This window comes from Chenopodium album, chromosome 9 (assembly GCF_948465745.1).
Source record: "Chenopodium album chromosome 9, dcCheAlbu1.1, whole genome shotgun sequence".
Classification (NCBI taxonomy): Eukaryota; Viridiplantae; Streptophyta; class Magnoliopsida; order Caryophyllales; family Amaranthaceae; genus Chenopodium; species Chenopodium album.
The window spans coordinates 48,436,628-48,454,776 of record NC_137842.1 but is presented as its reverse complement, the minus strand read 5'-3'; the positions used below and the strand labels follow the sequence as shown (position 1 = coordinate 48,454,776).

Genomic DNA, 18,149 nt, shown 5'->3' with positions numbered 1-18,149 from the left:
CACCACTCACCACCACGTTCAATCGCCACTTCCCAAACCCCAGCCTTTTTCCACCTAACTGCAATACCCAGTAGCCCACCAACAACCCCAAACCCTAACCCAGTAGCCCTGAAAAATCCTCCCACACCCAGATCCCCATCCAACCCCAAACCCTAACCCAGTAGCCCAGGAAAACACTCCAACACCCAAATCCCCACCCACTCACCACCACCACGGCTTCCACCTTATCGCTAGCAAACCAAAAAAAGAAAAAATAAAGAAAACATACAACACTAAACACACCACATTCACCACCGTGAAACCCAAAAATTAAAATTAAAAAAAAAACAAAAAAAATTAAATAAACAAATACATACCTGAAAACTTGAATTGGCTTCGAATTTAACCTTGAATTTGGTTTAATAAGGCAAAATTCAACCATAAAAACACCATTGGTGTTTTTATGGTCGAATTGGACCTTAAAAAACCCTTAATTTGTTTAATACCATCAAAATCGACCACCGACGAGAAGAGAATGAAAAGAAAGGGGAGAGAAAGAGAGGATAAGAAAGAGGTGAGAAAGAGAAGAGGAAAGAAGCGAGGGAAGAGGAACGAGGAGAGAGCGCATCAGAGAGAGAAGGATAGGAGAGAGCGCATTAGATAGAGGAGATGAGAGAGGAAAGATGGTGAGAGAGAAGGATAATGGGGGAAGGTAGGTGGATAAAAAAAAAAGGGGATTTAGGGTTTCAATTTTTTTTTTCTTTTTTTTTAAAATTATGTTCTGACGGAAAATTCGACGGAAAATTAACTTTCCGACGAAATATTCTGTCAGAAAGCCCATTTTTCTGACGGAGTTATATTCCGTCGTAAATTTCCGATGGATTGCTAAAATCCGTCGAAAATAACCGACGGAAAAAAATCTGTCAGAATTCCCCATGTTTCCGACGGAATTTCGTGTCCGTTGGAACCAGTCCGTCGGAAATCAGCCAATTTCTAGTAGTGTTTTGGCAAGAGGATGGACTGCATTTTGGGATTGTGGCTTCTGTTATGGTGTTAGGGAAAGGGCAACACAAACTAAGTATGTTGTCAACTTAGCCCACAGGACCTGCAGCTACAATGCATGGCAACTCAGTGGTATACCATGCAAACATATAATTGTAGCCATATGGAACAAAGTTGAGCAGCTTGAAGCATATGTGAATGATAACTTCATAAAGTCAACCTATACATTAGCATACCAATACTTTTAGAGCCACTCAATGACCCACAAGAATGGCCCAATCTCAGATTAGACAATCTCTGCACCACCCCTTAAAATAAGTTAACCACATACCTAAAAAAATAGAAGACAAGGGGTCACTACTAGAAAACCGTCCATTATCGACAGAACGGTTCTGACGGAAACGAAAATCTGTTGGAAAATACAAAATTTCAGACGGATTTAATCTCCGTAGAAAATTTCCGACGAATTTGGAATTTTCATCGTAAATCCGTCGGAAATTTCCGACGGAATTTAATTCCGTCGAAAAATACTTAATTTTCGACGAAATTAATTTCTGATGGAATAGTGGGTTCCCGATAGAATTTAGATTAAAAAAATTTGTAAAAAGTTTCCAAAACCCTAATTTAATGACTGTCGTCCACTTCCTTACCCCTTCATTTCTCACTCCTCTCTTTCTCTCTCCTCCCCTAATTCTCTCTCCTTTCTTCCTGTTCTCCTTCTCCCTCCTCCTCTATTCTTCTCCTTCATCCTTTAATTTCTTCGGTTTCTCCTTCTCCCCTTCTTCTTCTGCCCCTTCTTTTTCTTCGCCCCTTCTTCTTCTCCCTTTCCCCTTTCTTTTTCGTTTCTTTTTCTCCCTTTCCCTTTTCTTTTTCGTTTATCGAATTCATGTCAAATTCACGAAAAATATAATGTTTTGAACAAAAGTAAGGTTTTTCATGTAAAAGTCGACCATGAAAACTCTACTCTAGATCTAGAGTTTTCATTGTCGAATTTAACCTTTAAAACCTAAATTCGAGCCAATTTTGGGGTTTTGTTAGTGAAATTCAAGGTATGTACTTTATCCTTACTTATTTTTTTAGTATTTAAGATTTTTTTTAATTTTATGGTGAATTGTGGTTGAATTGTTGTGGCGGTGGCGTTTTTTTTTTATGTTTTTTAGTGGCGATGGTCTTGGGTAGCGCCAGGGATAAGGGTTAGGGTGGGGTGGGTTAATTTGGTTAGATTAGGTGGGTTTGGTAAGGTTCGGGCAGGTTCTAGGTTAGGTTTAGGTGTTTTAGGTGGGTAGATTTGGGTATGGGTTGGTAGGGTTTTGGTTAGGGTTCGGTCAGGGGTGGGTGGTGTGGGTTTGGTGGGGTTTTGGTTAGTGTTCGGTTAGGGGTGGGTGGTGTGGGTTTGGTGCGGTTTTTGTTAGTGTATTCGGTCAGGGGTGGGTAGTGTGGGTTTGGTGGGGTTTTGGTGTGGTGTTTCGGTTATATTGGGGTGCAGGTGGGGTTGAGAGGGGCATTTTAGGTGGTTGGAGGTGGTGATACGCCATACCGGTGGTGGCGCGGCGTATTTTTTTTAATTTCCTGAAATCATTTTCCGACGGAATATGCCGGTGCCGGAAAACCTCTAACGACGGAAAATTCTGACGGAATTTCTATCGAAAAGAATACCCCTGCTGTTACTAGACATTATCAAAACTGACTGGATTTTTTTTTCCTGAAGGCTTAAATGTTCAAGAATTCTACAAAGGAACTACTTGAAGCAGCAGATGATTATTTTTGGTGATGGTCCAAATCATTTACTGTGTTGAAGATGAAGACTATTATATAGCCATGTTGAACTGTAACGGCTAGTTTTGTAATACACATTGAATTTCAGTTATTTTGGCTATTAAAAATGCATTTATTGAAGTCCTTAATGTTTTAACAACTTTTTTTTTTTTTTTTTGTGAAGATATCATCAAAGCTCCCTCAACTCAAGTATACTCAGCAATTAAATCAGAGAAATGACTTCTGGTCCTTTATGTTTTGCCTACTCATCTTTTGCAGATCCCTAACGTTTAACGTTTCAAATCCAAATCATTAAATGTTTCCCTCAAGTTTGATGATAAATTGCCAAATCAGCAAACGTTTCCCTCAAGTTTGGTCCATTCAGCAATTGGACAACCCTTAGTGGTGGTTAAGGGACTAAATTCAACCATTTGAAACTATAGGGACTAAATCCAAACAAACCCAAAACATAAAGGACTAATATTATACTTTACTCAGTCATGTGGGGTCTTGTTAGATTCTTCATGATATATATTTACAAATTATCAACTTTTTATAATTTTTGCTTTTCTTTTTTTTTTTTTTTTTTTTTTGAGGAAAAACAGTGACAATTGAATATGTGCATTGGCAAACATGACTAAAAAAACGTGTCAACTAAAAAGAAACGGAGGAACTATTGAAGAAAAAAAATATACATTTAATAGTTAAGATTAAATATCAAAAATAAACAGTCAAAACTATTCGTTTTAAAAAGGTATAATAATTAGGAGTTTTTTTTTTAATGCAAAATAGGAATATAGGATATAGGAGATTTAACTTCCCTTGAAAAGATAGAAATTTATAAACATTAAGGAGGTCAATTCATATCAATCCCTTACAAAAGATAGAAACAACAAGAAGATTTAGAGAATACGAGCATGAGATAATTAAATTAGATTCAAGTATAATAATCAGCATCTCCTCTTTCATTATATGTACTCGTAATCAATTGTTTGTTACCTTTTCCACATTTCCTAAGTTAACATTTATTCATTTATTGGTTTTGGTGCTTTTATCATATTTTTCATTGAAAATTAAGTTGTTTATCGAATATTATGTCAAATGTCGATTATAAATGGTTGAACACCTTACCTGATACAATCCTTGCTCGGATTATATCTTTTTTGCCGACTCGCGACGCCATTAGAACTGTCCAGCTTCGTACGTTTGCTAATCTATGGACTACAATCGATTTACTAGATTTTGACGATCATCCCTTCCATGAAGAAAGTACTAGAGACGAAGGCTATGTCACTTTAAAGTTCATTCGCTTTGTTAGATATTGTATTATGCTACATAAGTGTTTTAAAATTCGAAAATTCAGGGTGAGTTCCAAGTACTCGCTAAAATATTTGAGTGCAAGATACTCTATTGTATACCATGAGTGCATGGATTATAAACTAGTTAGCGAAGTTGAAATGTGGGTCAAATTCGCCTTAACTAGAGGGGTTGAAGTGCTTGATTTGAATTTCGGGGTATTACGACAAGTGGAAGGGAAGTTTAAGATTCCTGATTTTGTTTGGGCTAGTGATTCTCTTGCTGAACTAAGACTGTTAGACTGTAAAGTAAAACCTCCCAACAAGGTTTGCACGAGTTTACTAAAGATTTTGACACTTAATAAGGTAAGCATCAACAAAGAGTCGCTTTGTTTGGTTATAGGTTGTTGTCCTTTGCTTCAAGATTTGGGAATAACTGATTGTAATGAGCTGAGTGAGATGAGTTTTACTGCTCCTAACATTAGAAATCTACGAGTTTGTATGAATTATAGGCACTGGAAGCTAACTGTTAACTGTCCAAATGTAAGGTCATTTTGCTTTTCAGGATGTGTGGAGTTTATAGAATTGATCAACCTTTTTTCGGTGAAGAAGGTATCCTTTGATCACAAGTTAGACCTAATAGTAAAATTCTTTTGGTACAAAGGTCTTCGTCAATTTACAAGAGTTTTGGAACAAGTTCAACATGCTGAAATTTTGATGCTTGGCAGTGTGCCATTTACAGTAAGTAATTTCTCCTCGATTTTTAGCATATTCCTAATCTTTTGTATTTTGTTTGTATTTTGAATGCACTTTTAGCCCTATATAATAAATTGTTGTACATGGTGAGAGTTAATGCTCGAATAAAATCGAAGCTAAGGGCTTGTTTGACATCGTTTTTCAGCTCAGGCCCTAAGTATGTTTTGTTGTTTATAAGGACCTTGACATCGGAATCCGGTGTTTAACTTTGATTCTCCGGGGTTGACCCCCCACGTGCATGTCACGTGACATTTAAAAATTACCCTCTCCGTTTTTTTCCCGTTTTTAATGCCATGTGACATGCACGTGGGGAGTCAATGCCGGAGAATCAAAATCAAACGCCAAACTCCGATGTCAAGGTCCTTCCAAACAACAAAACATACTTATAAGGTCCTTTTAGACAACTTGCCAAATTTCGATGAAAAGGTCCTTCAAAACAACAAAACATACTTATAAGGTCCTTTTAGACAACTTTCAGCATATAAGAGGTCCTTCAAGACAAAATAGTGAACATATGAATCCCATCCAGACAAATTTTCCTTTTGTTTAAAACAAAAAAAAAAAAAACAAAAAATAGGAAACAAGAAAAAGGTGTTTCCACTTTTTTGTTGTCACCTTTTAAAATTATTATGAGTTTAATAAGTTTGATTAATATTTGATTCATCATATGATATATGAAAACAAAAACCCAAAAATAGAAAACCACGGCGATGTTAAACGTACCCTTAAAACTTACTATGTCACAAGTGCGTGGCAAAAGTAACCATGTGAACAAAAAATTTCTTCAAAAATGTACTGAAAGTGTATAGAACAACATGGAACAAAAGGTAGTAGAACTTAACAAACCATTAGAATCACAGCTTTATCATGGAAAGTAGAGTACTTGTAGTTAGTAATGAAGAAAATTGTATACTTCAAATTCAGTCTAGATATCCCGCCTCAAAACTATGCATTTGCGAACTGTAACTGCTTTGAGCTTGGTATAAACAATTAAGTACATAAGAAATTTCATGTCTATGATCAATGTAATTAAATGCTTCTGGTTGGAAGAGGAAAATAAGAGGTTCAATGCCTATGATTCAACGTACACATGAACATAATTTTTGATAAATTTTGCGAAGGAGAAAATTTAAAATTTGTTAGGATGATTATGTGTTCTGGTTGATTCTGAAAATTAAGTTCTAGTGACTTCATGTTTCAGGTGCTAACTTACCGTGTGCTGGAAAATCATCCGTGTCCACGGAACAAGTGGAAACGTGTCGTACTACACACATGGTTGAGTAGGGCCTTTATCGAAGGAGTTAGTAGTTTACTAAGATACTCACCATGGCTTGAAGAACTAATAATCTACATCATTAACATCAGTGATCCATCGGGATATCCAACGAAGGTATGTTTCGAAGTGTTTATAGGTGTTACTTTGTCAATGTCATGTAGTCTTAATATTGCGAGGTTAGGATTTTCACCCTTTCTTTTATCTGCAGTGTGTTGAACTGGTTGAGCTTGAGAATGGTGATTACAGACCATATGAAGAGGACAAGTGGAGTTTTCAGTGCTTGAATCAAAGTTTGAAAAATGTTACCATGAATGGTTTGCTCTGGAGTTCATGTGATGCACAGATTGACCTTGCTAGAATTATTCTCAAAAACGCGTTAGTTTTGGATAAGCTAACCATTTTTGCAGATTGTAATGCTCAATCTCAAGAAGCAATTGGATTTACAGGCAGAGAATTGTTTGAAATTTCAAAGAAGTTGCAAGCTTTCCAAAGGGTCTCAAAGCATGCATCGGTTAACCTTTTGTATTCAGACACTGCAAAAGCCTAAAGTAAGTTAAAAAGCAAGAATCAAAGTTTATTTAGGATAATAATTACCATGTTTTTACTTCCACTTAAGTCCATTTACTTGCTCAATTTACAATCTATTGCTTGTGGCTTTGTCCCTTTAACTTATTCGCCACCTTTCTGATGACTGTCCTCACTTCTAGTTTTTATCATTGTTATCATCTTTTAAAGGGGAGGCTAACTATGACATGATTATCGTCTAATCAAGGGAATTTGCAGTGCAGGAATTAGAGTTTGCTTGATTATTGTTTGTATTGTTTATTTGGATAGTGTTCATTGATTGTATAGGTCCATCCATTTTTTTTCCAGTTAGTTCAGCATCGCTTGTTCTGTAGATCCCTTGTTTCGGCTTTGCTGTCTTCACCTTAAAAATATCTGCTTCATATTGGTTCAGAATTCAGATAAACATAGATAAAGATCAAGCATGTTCTAATAGTTAGTTAGTTGGATGAGTCAATTCAGGTGAAAGAACGCACTTTTAATGATGAACTTTTAATTCAGGATACTTGATTCATATATATTGACAGACAAAAGGAATTGGATGCTTTACCCTGGCTGTGCGGTTTGATCTTGGCACGGGAAATGTCTGTTGGATATCGATCTTGGAGGAAGCATGCTGCTTTTGCTTTGAAATATAACAAAACATTTAGATGGATTCAGTTTTAGTCTCTCATGTTCATTGTCTGTTTTTTTTCATCAGTTGTAACTGGAAAAATGTTCTGACTGTTCTAGTCATTTGTCTATCTGGGAATGCTAAGTAGGACTAGTCCTACACTTGTATTAGGTTGGATCAATCCTTTTTCTCTTTGATAGTGTTATTTGCCTGAATTGGTTTTGAAAAGTTATCAGACTTCTTTGATATACATCTTTTCAATGTGAAGAGGTTATAATGAAGTATTTCACCAGAATTGATAACCCGCTAAACTTGAAGCTGACACTTTGACTTGATAATATAACTATATCTCGTATATCCAAACTTCTCAGCCGTTGAACTAAATTATTTACTGCAAAATATTTTGCTAAGGATTAATTTTCTTGAGGAATCTTGTGCTGCTGCAATTCTCGAAACTCCGCTTCCTAGATTTGTCACTCCTGATGCTTGGAGTTGGCGCTTCACGTAGGAGTGCTTATGTAGCTCAAGAGCTATGTAGCTCAAGGCTGTTTAAAATTTTCCGTGGCCGCTCGTCTTATAACAGGTGTGGAAGAAATTGTGGTATGCGAATGTTCCTCCCAAAATTAAAAACTTGTGCTATGGAGGTGTACCTGTGCGCAAAACCTTGTCAAAAGAGGAGTGCAAATTGATTCTACATATCCTGTGTGTTGAGACGACTGAGCACGGTGCTTTCTTTTGTGAGGAGTAAAAAAAGGTGTGTTATTTCCCCCCATTAAGGCTGATCTTTGAAGACTGTAATGTTCTTTTTTGGATGGGTGATAAAGATTGGGGGAACAAAAAAAAGATAAGATAAATGGTGGATTCTATTCTGGTGCCTTCAATGAGGTATTTGTATAAAACGGAATTCTTGAAACTTTGAGAGGAAGCAAACTGATATTATGGAGGTGTTAAGAGCCTCAACAATGGTACGAGAGTACAATTTAACCATTGAAGCTAGAAAATGCAATTAGCCAGGTTATAGCTAGGAACTTGCTTGTTATTCTATAAATAATTCCTAGCTAGTAGCTACTAACTTGACCATTGGACCTTGAAAATACAATTAGCTAGGCCAAGAAAACTAGCTAATAGCTAACCATTGGAACTTCCATACATTACAATTAAAATGGAACGGCCAAAGTACATGAAAAGAGAGAGATTATATATTTTAATTATTAGAAGAGAAATTGAATTTCCTTAAAAGGGAACATGGAAATACTTATTGACATGTAAAATGTCATAACTCTGCAAGTACATACTATGCAAATCAACTGATTCAACAATTGCATTTGAAAGATATTGCATTTCCTTGAAAAGAGACCATGCAATATATGTGAAACTATCTTGAGATTTCAGAATTATTGCAATATTTAACAAACAGTGGAAGTATATGCAAACTAAACACACTTGACTATTTCCATGATTAACGGACAACAAACAAATCCAGACACCAAGAGATCATTTGGTATTGGGCAAGCACTGAATCTAACGCAGAAATCGGAAAAGTTACAGTGACCTAAGTGTCATCATCGTTTCTTTAGTCTGATTTCGTACTGGCATCATCCATCTCTGGAATTTAAAAGTTACAGTGATCCTTCGATATATACAGGCAACGTCATTTTAGCAAACATTCACAGAACTTCAACACATGTGACCCTATAAAAAGGTTAGAAGTTGTACACGTGTAGTTGTATCCTAAAAGGTTTTAAGCAGCTTCAGCAAATCCGACTCTCAGGTTCCCATAGTCAAACACAGTGTGGTATCGACCCATGAAAATATCTCCCAAGATCCTGCATACATTATGTTGACACAAGTTAACTTTGGACATGACTACAGGAAACGTTAATCAAACAGATACCATTCACTAAAATAATCTCCTTTCAAGTCTTTAAGATGGTGTGGTATTAATTTCATCTATGCATGAAGAGCATAAGCAAGGTTCAACAGCAATGAAAAGGTGAAACAAAATGCCACAACTTGTTCTTTATGCCAGGAAACTCTTACATTTTTCTCAATTGAGCTCATTGGAGCTCTGAACTACAAATATTTAATCATCAGTTTTAGCACAGAGCTTCTTCTGTGCAGCATACGGTGCCTCGTGCCAAGTGAACTTATGTAAGCTTATCAGAATTTTACTTCAACTCTAAAGTGAGCTAATGCTGAACTAATACATAACATCTAATAATTAATTTACCCTGAACAAAACCTAGTCTTGAATTAAACCTACTAAAACAAATCCTGAAATCACTAGATCAACAACTGATTTGTCAACAAGAAAGAATGTGGCCTTGATACTAACCATAAGCAACAAGAATAGGAAGACATGAACTAGAAGCAGTTAGTCGAAAAGGGAAAAAAGAAAATACCAGAGAGGTCCACGAGGTGGGGGCACATCTAGAGCGGTGAATCCACTGATGCATTGGGCTGCAGCTCCCTCACCCACTTTCAGGATGTACTGTCAAGTATTTTCAAACATTTAGAGTCAAATTCAGAAAAGATGCCTCAATCACAAAATATAAGTTTCAGGATTCTGCATATATCTTTCAAAATAATCACGAATTTAGAAAATGTTTAAGCCATATGACTACTAAAATCTACCTTACCAGAATCTAGTTAGCAAAATCAACCTTGTCAAATGGTAAACTCCCATTTTTTATTTTTTTTTACATTCCCTTGTCTGGGAAGGTGACAATAGCAAAAAAGTAATCACATCTGCAAACCTTAAAATAAACTAAAGAATTTTTTCGCTAACTAGGGCATATTCATATCGGCTGAATCGTCCATTATGTTTACATACACTATTCTTACCCAAGTCTACGGTGTCTACCAGAAATTGAATATATAATATTTATCAAGTGAAGAGAATAGAAATCATATATTACCTCCTCAGGACTGAGATCAAATGTTTTTCCAGCAATAGTGAATGAAACAGATGGCATTGTCGAAAGATTGCTACAGTCAACAGCAGACTCCCCCATTGGACTAGGAAGGCGATCGCAAAGCTGCAATGAAGTACATGCCTAAGCACACGAGATGAATTTGAACCATTTGAACCAATCATAGGCTTTAAGCTACTTTACCTGATTGGCATAATCCAAAATTAGTTCTTCAGTCTGATTTTGTTTTAGTTGATTTTGCATCCATACTACAGCCATTTCACAAGCACCGCACATGGCATCATGAATACCACCAGAAGACTTGTCCACATTGACATCAACCACACTTTCAATGCCCATACTGCAGAGAGGAAAACAACGTAATAACTAATAAATCTCACAAACACAAACAGGTTAACAAAAAGAGAGATGTGAATTAATTATAAAATAACACCAAATAGCAGTTCATTTATACACCAAATTATGGGAGGGGGTGAAGCAGGAAGAACTGACCTAACATCTTGCTTGCCATCGAAGTTACATAAACCAATTTTGGAACACACTCTTTTTGGTTGAGTCTGTAACATTGAGATGAAAAGGCATCAGCTTATTGGAAATATTGATAACCAACTATACACAAACATTAGCATTTATAAAGAAACAGTACAACAGCATACCTCTGATAATAGCAACTCCAGAATCTGTTTCCCGTATTGTTCAACCACTGTCTTGCATTCTACACTAACTACCCCAGCAGCACCAATTGCATGATTAATTTGAGCAACCACAGCCTGATTTATGGCAAAAATAAGTGTATCAAAACAGAGTCAAAACCTATGTTGCTATAATTGTATGTCACCCATATGCAAATTAGAGAGAACATTTCATGAGAAGTAACACGGATAAAATAAAATTTTAATAAAAAAAGGGTAAAAACACGTGAAAACTATAACGGCAATTACTTCACCAACTACAAAAGAACAAAGTCATTGATTGTGACAACAAAAGTCTCTTAAGTTCAGCAACAGCATTGGTTGAGACAACAACAAAAAAATCTATGGATTACTGCACTGGATTACATTTGACACACCAAGCCAAACATTCATCATTACATATGAACAGATAACCAGAAATCTATGGAAAAAGAGATAACTTATTGTGTAGAAGCTATCCCTCATGTAGTTGGCAGAAGAGAAAAGTGGGAGAAGAGAACAGGCAAATGAGGTAAGACGTAAAACAGATTGAAATTCTTTGTACAAGAAAAAGTTAAGAGAAAAGCGGGAGACAGCATTTAAAAATAAAAAAAAATACTTCTCTAAGGCACAAGTAGTATAAGTTGAAGTCTAACATCAAATGCTGAACGTTTATGGTGTGTAGTCATAAACAATTCCTCCATCAATGACAATTTAATCCAATTTCTTGTAAAAAAAAAGGGGGGGTAGTTTTGTCTATTTGGGTTAGCAAGGCATCTTAGTTGCTGAATGAAAACTAATATGCACTGCAGAACCTTCCTATACACCCACTGAGGCACAAGAGGTTTTCTCTTTGGTGAATTGGAAAAAAATACTTCTCTGAGGCACAAGTTCTCTTTGGTAAATTGGGGGAAAAAAAAAACAAAAAAAAAAAAAAAAAAAAATCATCTTTGGTGATCTTGTAATATTGATTATCAAAGAATATAAATATTTTAATTAAAATCCTCAACCATGGTTGGTTTTATAAATAGTTTTTTAACATCTAAATAATTTTTTTACAAAAATTAAACCACTCCCTCCACCAACCAACCACTCCCCCACCTGCCGACAGCCCCCCCCCCCCCAAAAGACTCCACCCCAGCAGCCAGCCAGCCCACACCCCAGCCCCTCCCTTTCGACATCCCACCCCCTTCCCCCCCTCCCCCCCTCTTCTTTCCCTCGCTGCTTTCAATAACCCTAGAAACCAAAGCTTTGAAGAAGGAATTATCCAATTTGGAGAGAGAAAATTCAAAATTGAAGGCTAAAATTGGCAAATTGCAAGCTGAGATCAAGTCACTAAAGATAAGAGAGTACCGGAGCTTGAAGGTCAAGTTGTGGGTTTCAAGGGGGAGGGAGGGGCAACGAAAGGGGTGGGGGGTTGAGGGGCCGACAAGCCAATGAGGGAGAGGTTGCTGGGGGAGGAGGTAAAATTTTTTAAAAAAAATTATTTCTAAAATACTTCAAATGTTTAAAAAAAATTATATATACGTATATATAAAATAAAAAAATAAAAAAAATAACAAATAAAAAAACCTAACTATAGTTAAAGATTTAATAAATATTATCATTATTGATATGGTTAACTTAGTATAAATAATTCATGATTATCAAAGATAATAAACTTTTTTTCCAATTCACCAAAGAGAAATATAAAAAGTTAGGTGTTACCAAAGAAAATTTCCCTATAAATTTTTACTAATTGATAACTGAAGATATAATTGGTCAAGGTTATTGTTACACGTGAAACTCAAAATGATACATCATTTTCTCAACTTTTGCAAAAACCAAAAAAAATGATACAATAAGAAGCAATTAATATTAGTGGCTAGGAAAAGAAGAAGGTGAATAGTTGGATGTTGAAATGATCTGTTAGACTTGGTGGTGGAACATGTTACTCTAAGTGGGGACAATGTAACCTATTGCTCCCATTAGTAGGTAAATGAGTGACCAGTAAAGACCACACAAACTATATTTTTTTGAAAAAATTGTCATAATTAATCCCAACTTTGCTTCGTCCGCTGAAATTAATCCCAACTTTCGTTTATTTTTAATTAATCCCAACTTCATACCATGTCCGCCCAAAACACTCCCAAGGGACTTGCAACCTGCTAAGCAAGTTAACATTTGTGAGTTGGATTTTTTTGCACATGTGTCACTGTGTGATAGGTCCAATATTTAATTAAAAAAATAACTAACCAAAATTTTTTAAAAAAGAAAATTGGCAGCCACCCAAAACAGCAGCCACCCTAAAATGGCAGCCGGAATCGGGGAGGGGATGGGAGTGGGTGGCCGGTTTTCAAGAAGGGGGAGAAAGTGGTGGCCAAATTCGGGAAGGAGAAATGTGAGTGTGGTCGAATTCGAGGAGGGGAATGAAGGGGTTTGCCGGAATCGGGGAAGGGAAGGGAAGGGAGGGGGTGGCCGGATTTGAGCTTAGGTGGTCGGAATCGAGGAAGGAGAAGGTTGTGGTGGCCGGAATCGGGGGAGGGGAAGGGTAAATTCTGAATTCAAATTTCAAAACGAATTGGGGCTAAATTTGAAGCTCGCGACTGTGAAATTGCGATAAATGGGTCGCCACAGGTGGCGAGATGGTGGCTGGTTGTGTGGCAGTTAGGGAGCAGCGGTTGGTGATGGCTGATCTCGCAGGTGGTGCTCGTGGGGGTGACTGCTGGTGGAGTTCGCTGCTTGGTGTTGCGGTGAGTGCAGGTGAGGTGCGGTGTGGTGCTTGTGAGTTGCTGAAGTTATGACGATGAGGCTGCTTGAATTGTTGTTTGGCCGGCTGAAAGGTAGCCGGAATCCGGGGAAGGGAAGGTTGGGCGGCAGGGGTTGTCGCGTGCAATGGCTGCCTTTTTTTTTATATAATTCTGTTTTTACCAATCATGAGCCGACAAGTGTCTGGTAACTTGTAATACTAGGTTAGTTGACCGGTTGGGTGTGTTTTTGGCGAATGTAGTATAAAGTTGGGATTAATAAAAAATAAATTAAAGTTGGGATTAATTTCAGCGGACGGAGCAAAGTTGGGATTAATCTGAGCAATTTTTCCTAATTTTAAATCATAGATATTATATACTCTATCCCAAAATATAGTGCCTAATATTTCATTCCCAAATTGTTGTGCCTATTTCTAATTTTTCGTTTTTTATTTAACATAATCACTATAATACACAACCTTTTTTTACCTTTGCTTGCTTGAAAGCCTTAATCCTATAAGTGGGATCAGCTACATGAACCAACATGAGGACTTCCCCGGATGTCACCCATCCTAGTATTACCCTCAATCATTGTGGGTCATGTTATGTCATGTCACAACTTATTTTATTTTTTCCATATAAAATACCCTTACATCTAAAGCTTCGTTAGATGATGTTATTAATATATTTACTTTTCCATATAATATACTTGTACTTTCCAAAATATTATACACTCAAGAGTACTTTTTTTTTTGGGGGGGGGGGGGGGGGGGGGGATTTAATTTTGACTATTAAAACTGCAATGAAAGGGAAACAACATTTCATCATCACAAATAAGATGGCATGACGCATGCACTAAAATAAAAGAGGGAGGCCAACGAAGATAGACCAAGATGCCCTATAGAAAAACTACAAGCAAACTTGCTCAAGTGGATCTCATGGTCATATTTGAATAGATAAAGCATATTTGGGAATGAAGAAATACCATTGGGCCAGCCAACAAAGACGTCCCAGAATCAGCAATTGCAGAACAACCATCAGCACAAAAGCCTGAAAAGGTGACAATTTAAAACAGCATTTAGAATACAGCATGATATGATTGCACAATAGGAAATCAAGAACTTCAACAGCTATAAATTACCAGTTGACTTGCCAGCAACCAACACCTCATCCATATCAAACTGCAATGTTAAATGTTCATGCTTAAAAAATCAGATCATATAAAGAGGTGAAAATAAGTTATTGTGGCACTAACAAAGCCTGAGAATAGCAACCTGCCAGTAGCCTTTCTGAGACACAGGAACCCATGTGTGTTTCCCAATGTAATGGTCAGGATCAACCCCACCAAACACAATTTCACCCCCCTCTTCCTCATCAGTGTTTCGGTTCAGCCAGAAGGAGAATACAGGTTCCTTTACAAGACCCTGGTTCACCATATTATACCTAGGTAAAGACAAAGCACTCTGTCAAGGGAAAAGCTTGTAAAAATAGATAATGGATTTTACAGTATAATTAGGGGATAAAACACTGGGTTACAGTCTCACAGATACTTTTATCATGAGTGGTTTTTTAAAAATTAAAAAATAATAATAAAAAAAATTAAAAAAAAAAATATGAAACCGAATTTTCAATACAAAAAAAAGTCAGAAATATCTTATTTGAAGCCAAATGTCCAAAAAGAACAGTCAACAACTATCATACCAGACTGGAACAGCTTTGCCAACAGATATTTCTTGGAACCCAAGCCCAAGTATACCATCAAACTTAGCAGCGACAAATGTGAGACTAGGCTCTCTTGTTGCTTCAATAAAATCCTGTCAACAATTAAAAAAAGAAAAGGGTTAATAATTGAATGACAATATAAAAAGGCATAATAAACAGAATCCTCTAGCTAAACTTACTTGATTCTCAACCACAAGATCTCCCAAAGTAACATGATCTGTACTAAAGTACCCTGAAATGGCTCCAGTACCGTAATGGATCTCAGCCTTCTTCCCTGTATCAAGTGTCACGATCAGGAATTCAGACACAAAATACCTATGCAAGCAAAAACAACAGAGAGCGCCTATTTCACTTTATGATGCACATAATCCTACAAAATTGTGAAGCAACATACAAGTCTAGCCCATGCAAAAAAGTTCCTGCCATAACAATGTAGGACAATTAATAGTTAACATGTTGACGGCTTCAACAACAGCAGCTTATGTATCAACATCTATTTTATTAGATATAAAGAAAGACAGAAATAGAATGCTAGCACCAGCAACTCCAATTCACCCTTCACAAAGTATGAGAATATATTTTGCCAAACAAACCATCAATAATATCCCATATTTTCAAGTCAAGCGACTAATATAGCACATCATATCAAAAGCATTACAGGTTTACATCTATTAAATTTCCATCAACATTCCAGCCATCTCAAATTGTTAACTATATTTAGATATGAATTGTCTTAACATCTGCATTTGAAGGCTTACATCTTCAAGCCTCACTTGATGTTTAGTGAACTTCATTGACTAATGTTATGTTAACTATTACAAAGCAATAAGCATGAAGGTCAAAATTAAATACATTAACATATCATTTCCCGTGTAAAAACTTCAGACTTTGAAAGTGGGGAAGAAAACGAAAGAAAAGAAACAAAAACAATAATTTGTGTCACCCAAAAAAAAAAAAAAAGGACAAGGAGCAAGACAAACCATTTTTACAGTATGAACTTGATTTCCTAGCATTGTACTTAGAATGGAGAAGGCAGGCAATCTGTGGAATAATAAGATAAGAATTCATTAATGAACAAACACTATCTCATGACATTCACAATTCTTTGAACTTTAAAAAAAAAAAAAAAAAAAAAAAAATTTGACACTTACAGAAAAATAACATTTGGAAGAAGGAACCCAAAGGTTAGAACTTCCTGTGTCAAATATGACAGTGAATTTCTGTGGAGGAGTACCAATACCAATCTCACCAAAGTATTGAGCATCCAAGTAGTTCTTCAGAGGGACAATATCCGCATCACCATTACCAGCCAGATTACTGGAAAGACCATACCGGGGCATCTTCATTGACTCTTCAGCCTTAGTGGTTAAACGATTGACCTGGTCAAACTTCTTCTTCTTCAAACCAACCCTAACCAAGCCATCATTTGATGCAGACAATACCAAGGGTGACAAAAGAAGCACAAAGAAAAAAGTAGAAAGCATGTTCTTAAAAGCAGTTCCCATCCTGCAAATCACAACACACACAATACATAAGAAAACTACTTCACATATGTTTTCACCGAGAGCTCAATTTCCACAAGGCCATAGACCGATCAGCATCAAATATGCAGCCACCAAGTTACTAGCATGCTTCAACCATTTTATCTAACATCTGTTACATCTTACATGACCTCATAGTTAAAACTAATTAGGACTTATTCGCTTCAATTAATACACTAATTACACGAATTCACGCAAATGTACAATATATACCCTATCATACTCAATCAGATGACTCAATCCTATCACCTTGAATGAGATTCACGCATCTATCACTCAACACATAAGTCAACAGCAAGTTGCAACAGGCATGTCAAAAATACCATACTCAAAAGCATGTACAGTCAACCTTCATAGTAAGTCCAAAAAAACCCAAACTAAAAAGTAAGCGTTCAAAAGTCGCAACACTTCTCCCAAAAATTTGGTCAACTCCAAAAATAAATCATTGTAAATTAAAATCACAATCAAAAACTCTTAATAAGCCTACAATTCAAGAAGTCACGAATAACAATTTCTCTCCACTAAAATACAGGAAAAAACAAAAAATAAAAAAAAAAGTTAATGACAACGAAATTACAGTTTCAACTTCACATTGAAAAAAACCGAAACCCTAAGTCACAATATATGATCAAATTCATGATATCAAACTCAAGTACAACTAAAATCAAAGCAAAACAGCATAATCATCAAATAAAACTTAAAAAACCAAATTAAATCAAAATAAAGCAAGTCAGCAACAAAAATCATAAAAAATTCGAGACATACAAGATTAATCAACAAGAATGATGAATTGATTGAAAGAGGGAAAAACTTACAGGGAAAAATTAGGTAAAATGGAGAGAGAAAACGAGGAGAAAGGCGCTTACAGTTTAGAAAATGTGTAATTATGAAAGTGATGCAAGCGTTTTTGGGCTGTTCTAGTGAAGACTTGAGAAAAACGGAGAAATATATGCTCTTGATTTTAGGAGGAGATTGCGTGTCGATGGTGGTTTAATTTTGGAATGGTAGTTCGTGGCGTGATGTGAATGGATTGAAATAGTATCATGAAAAGTTAATGAAAGTGAGATTAATTAATTAAATTTTTTAATTACAAATTTAAAATACTAGTCCAAGGTTTTTGTCCCACGTCTACAATATTTTGCGGATAGGATTTGGTGCCGACTTACTTTTTTCACTTATTATTTCTAGGGCTTAGCAAAATAACCCGAAAAATCAATCTGTATTCATTCTGAAAATTAGTGTATCGATATGATAATTATAACAGTTTGGGTACCCGTTTCGATAATTTGTTATCAGGTACGATTATTGGATATCAT

General features: G+C 36.2%; 2 protein-coding genes across 3 annotated transcripts; one reads left to right on the top strand and one right to left on the bottom strand.

Annotated features, from left to right (window-relative positions):
- The first annotated feature begins 3,830 nt into the window (after positions 1–3,830).
- LOC145557686 (F-box/LRR-repeat protein At3g03360-like) lies at positions 3,831–6,610 on the top strand. The gene is made up of 3 exons (XM_081618863.1): positions 3,831–4,772; positions 5,989–6,177; positions 6,272–6,610. The coding sequence occupies exons 1-3, from the start codon at positions 3,831–3,833 to the stop codon at positions 6,608–6,610; spliced, it is 1,470 nt and encodes a 489-aa protein (XP_081474989.1).
- A 2,055-nt stretch (positions 6,611–8,665) lies between these two features.
- LOC145558543 (aspartic proteinase A1-like) lies at positions 8,666–17,845 on the bottom strand. Of its 2 annotated transcripts, none has more exons than XM_081619817.1 (14): positions 17,700–17,845; positions 16,444–16,798; positions 16,273–16,333; positions 15,472–15,566; positions 15,272–15,384; positions 14,845–15,013; positions 14,712–14,751; positions 14,556–14,620; positions 10,830–10,943; positions 10,666–10,730; positions 10,357–10,513; positions 10,159–10,278; positions 9,643–9,731; positions 8,666–9,066 (listed from the first exon to the last, which is right to left on the bottom strand). In XM_081619817.1, exons 2-14 carry the CDS (start codon positions 16,795–16,797, stop codon positions 8,982–8,984), a joined length of 1,527 nt encoding a protein of 508 aa, XP_081475943.1. In that variant the 5' UTR covers position 16,798; positions 17,700–17,845; the 3' UTR covers positions 8,666–8,981. The 2 variants fall into 2 exon arrangements, with proteins under 2 accessions (XP_081475943.1, XP_081475942.1); XM_081619816.1 differs by having other exon boundaries at positions 17,649–17,816.
- Positions 17,846–18,149: the final 304 nt, after the last annotated feature.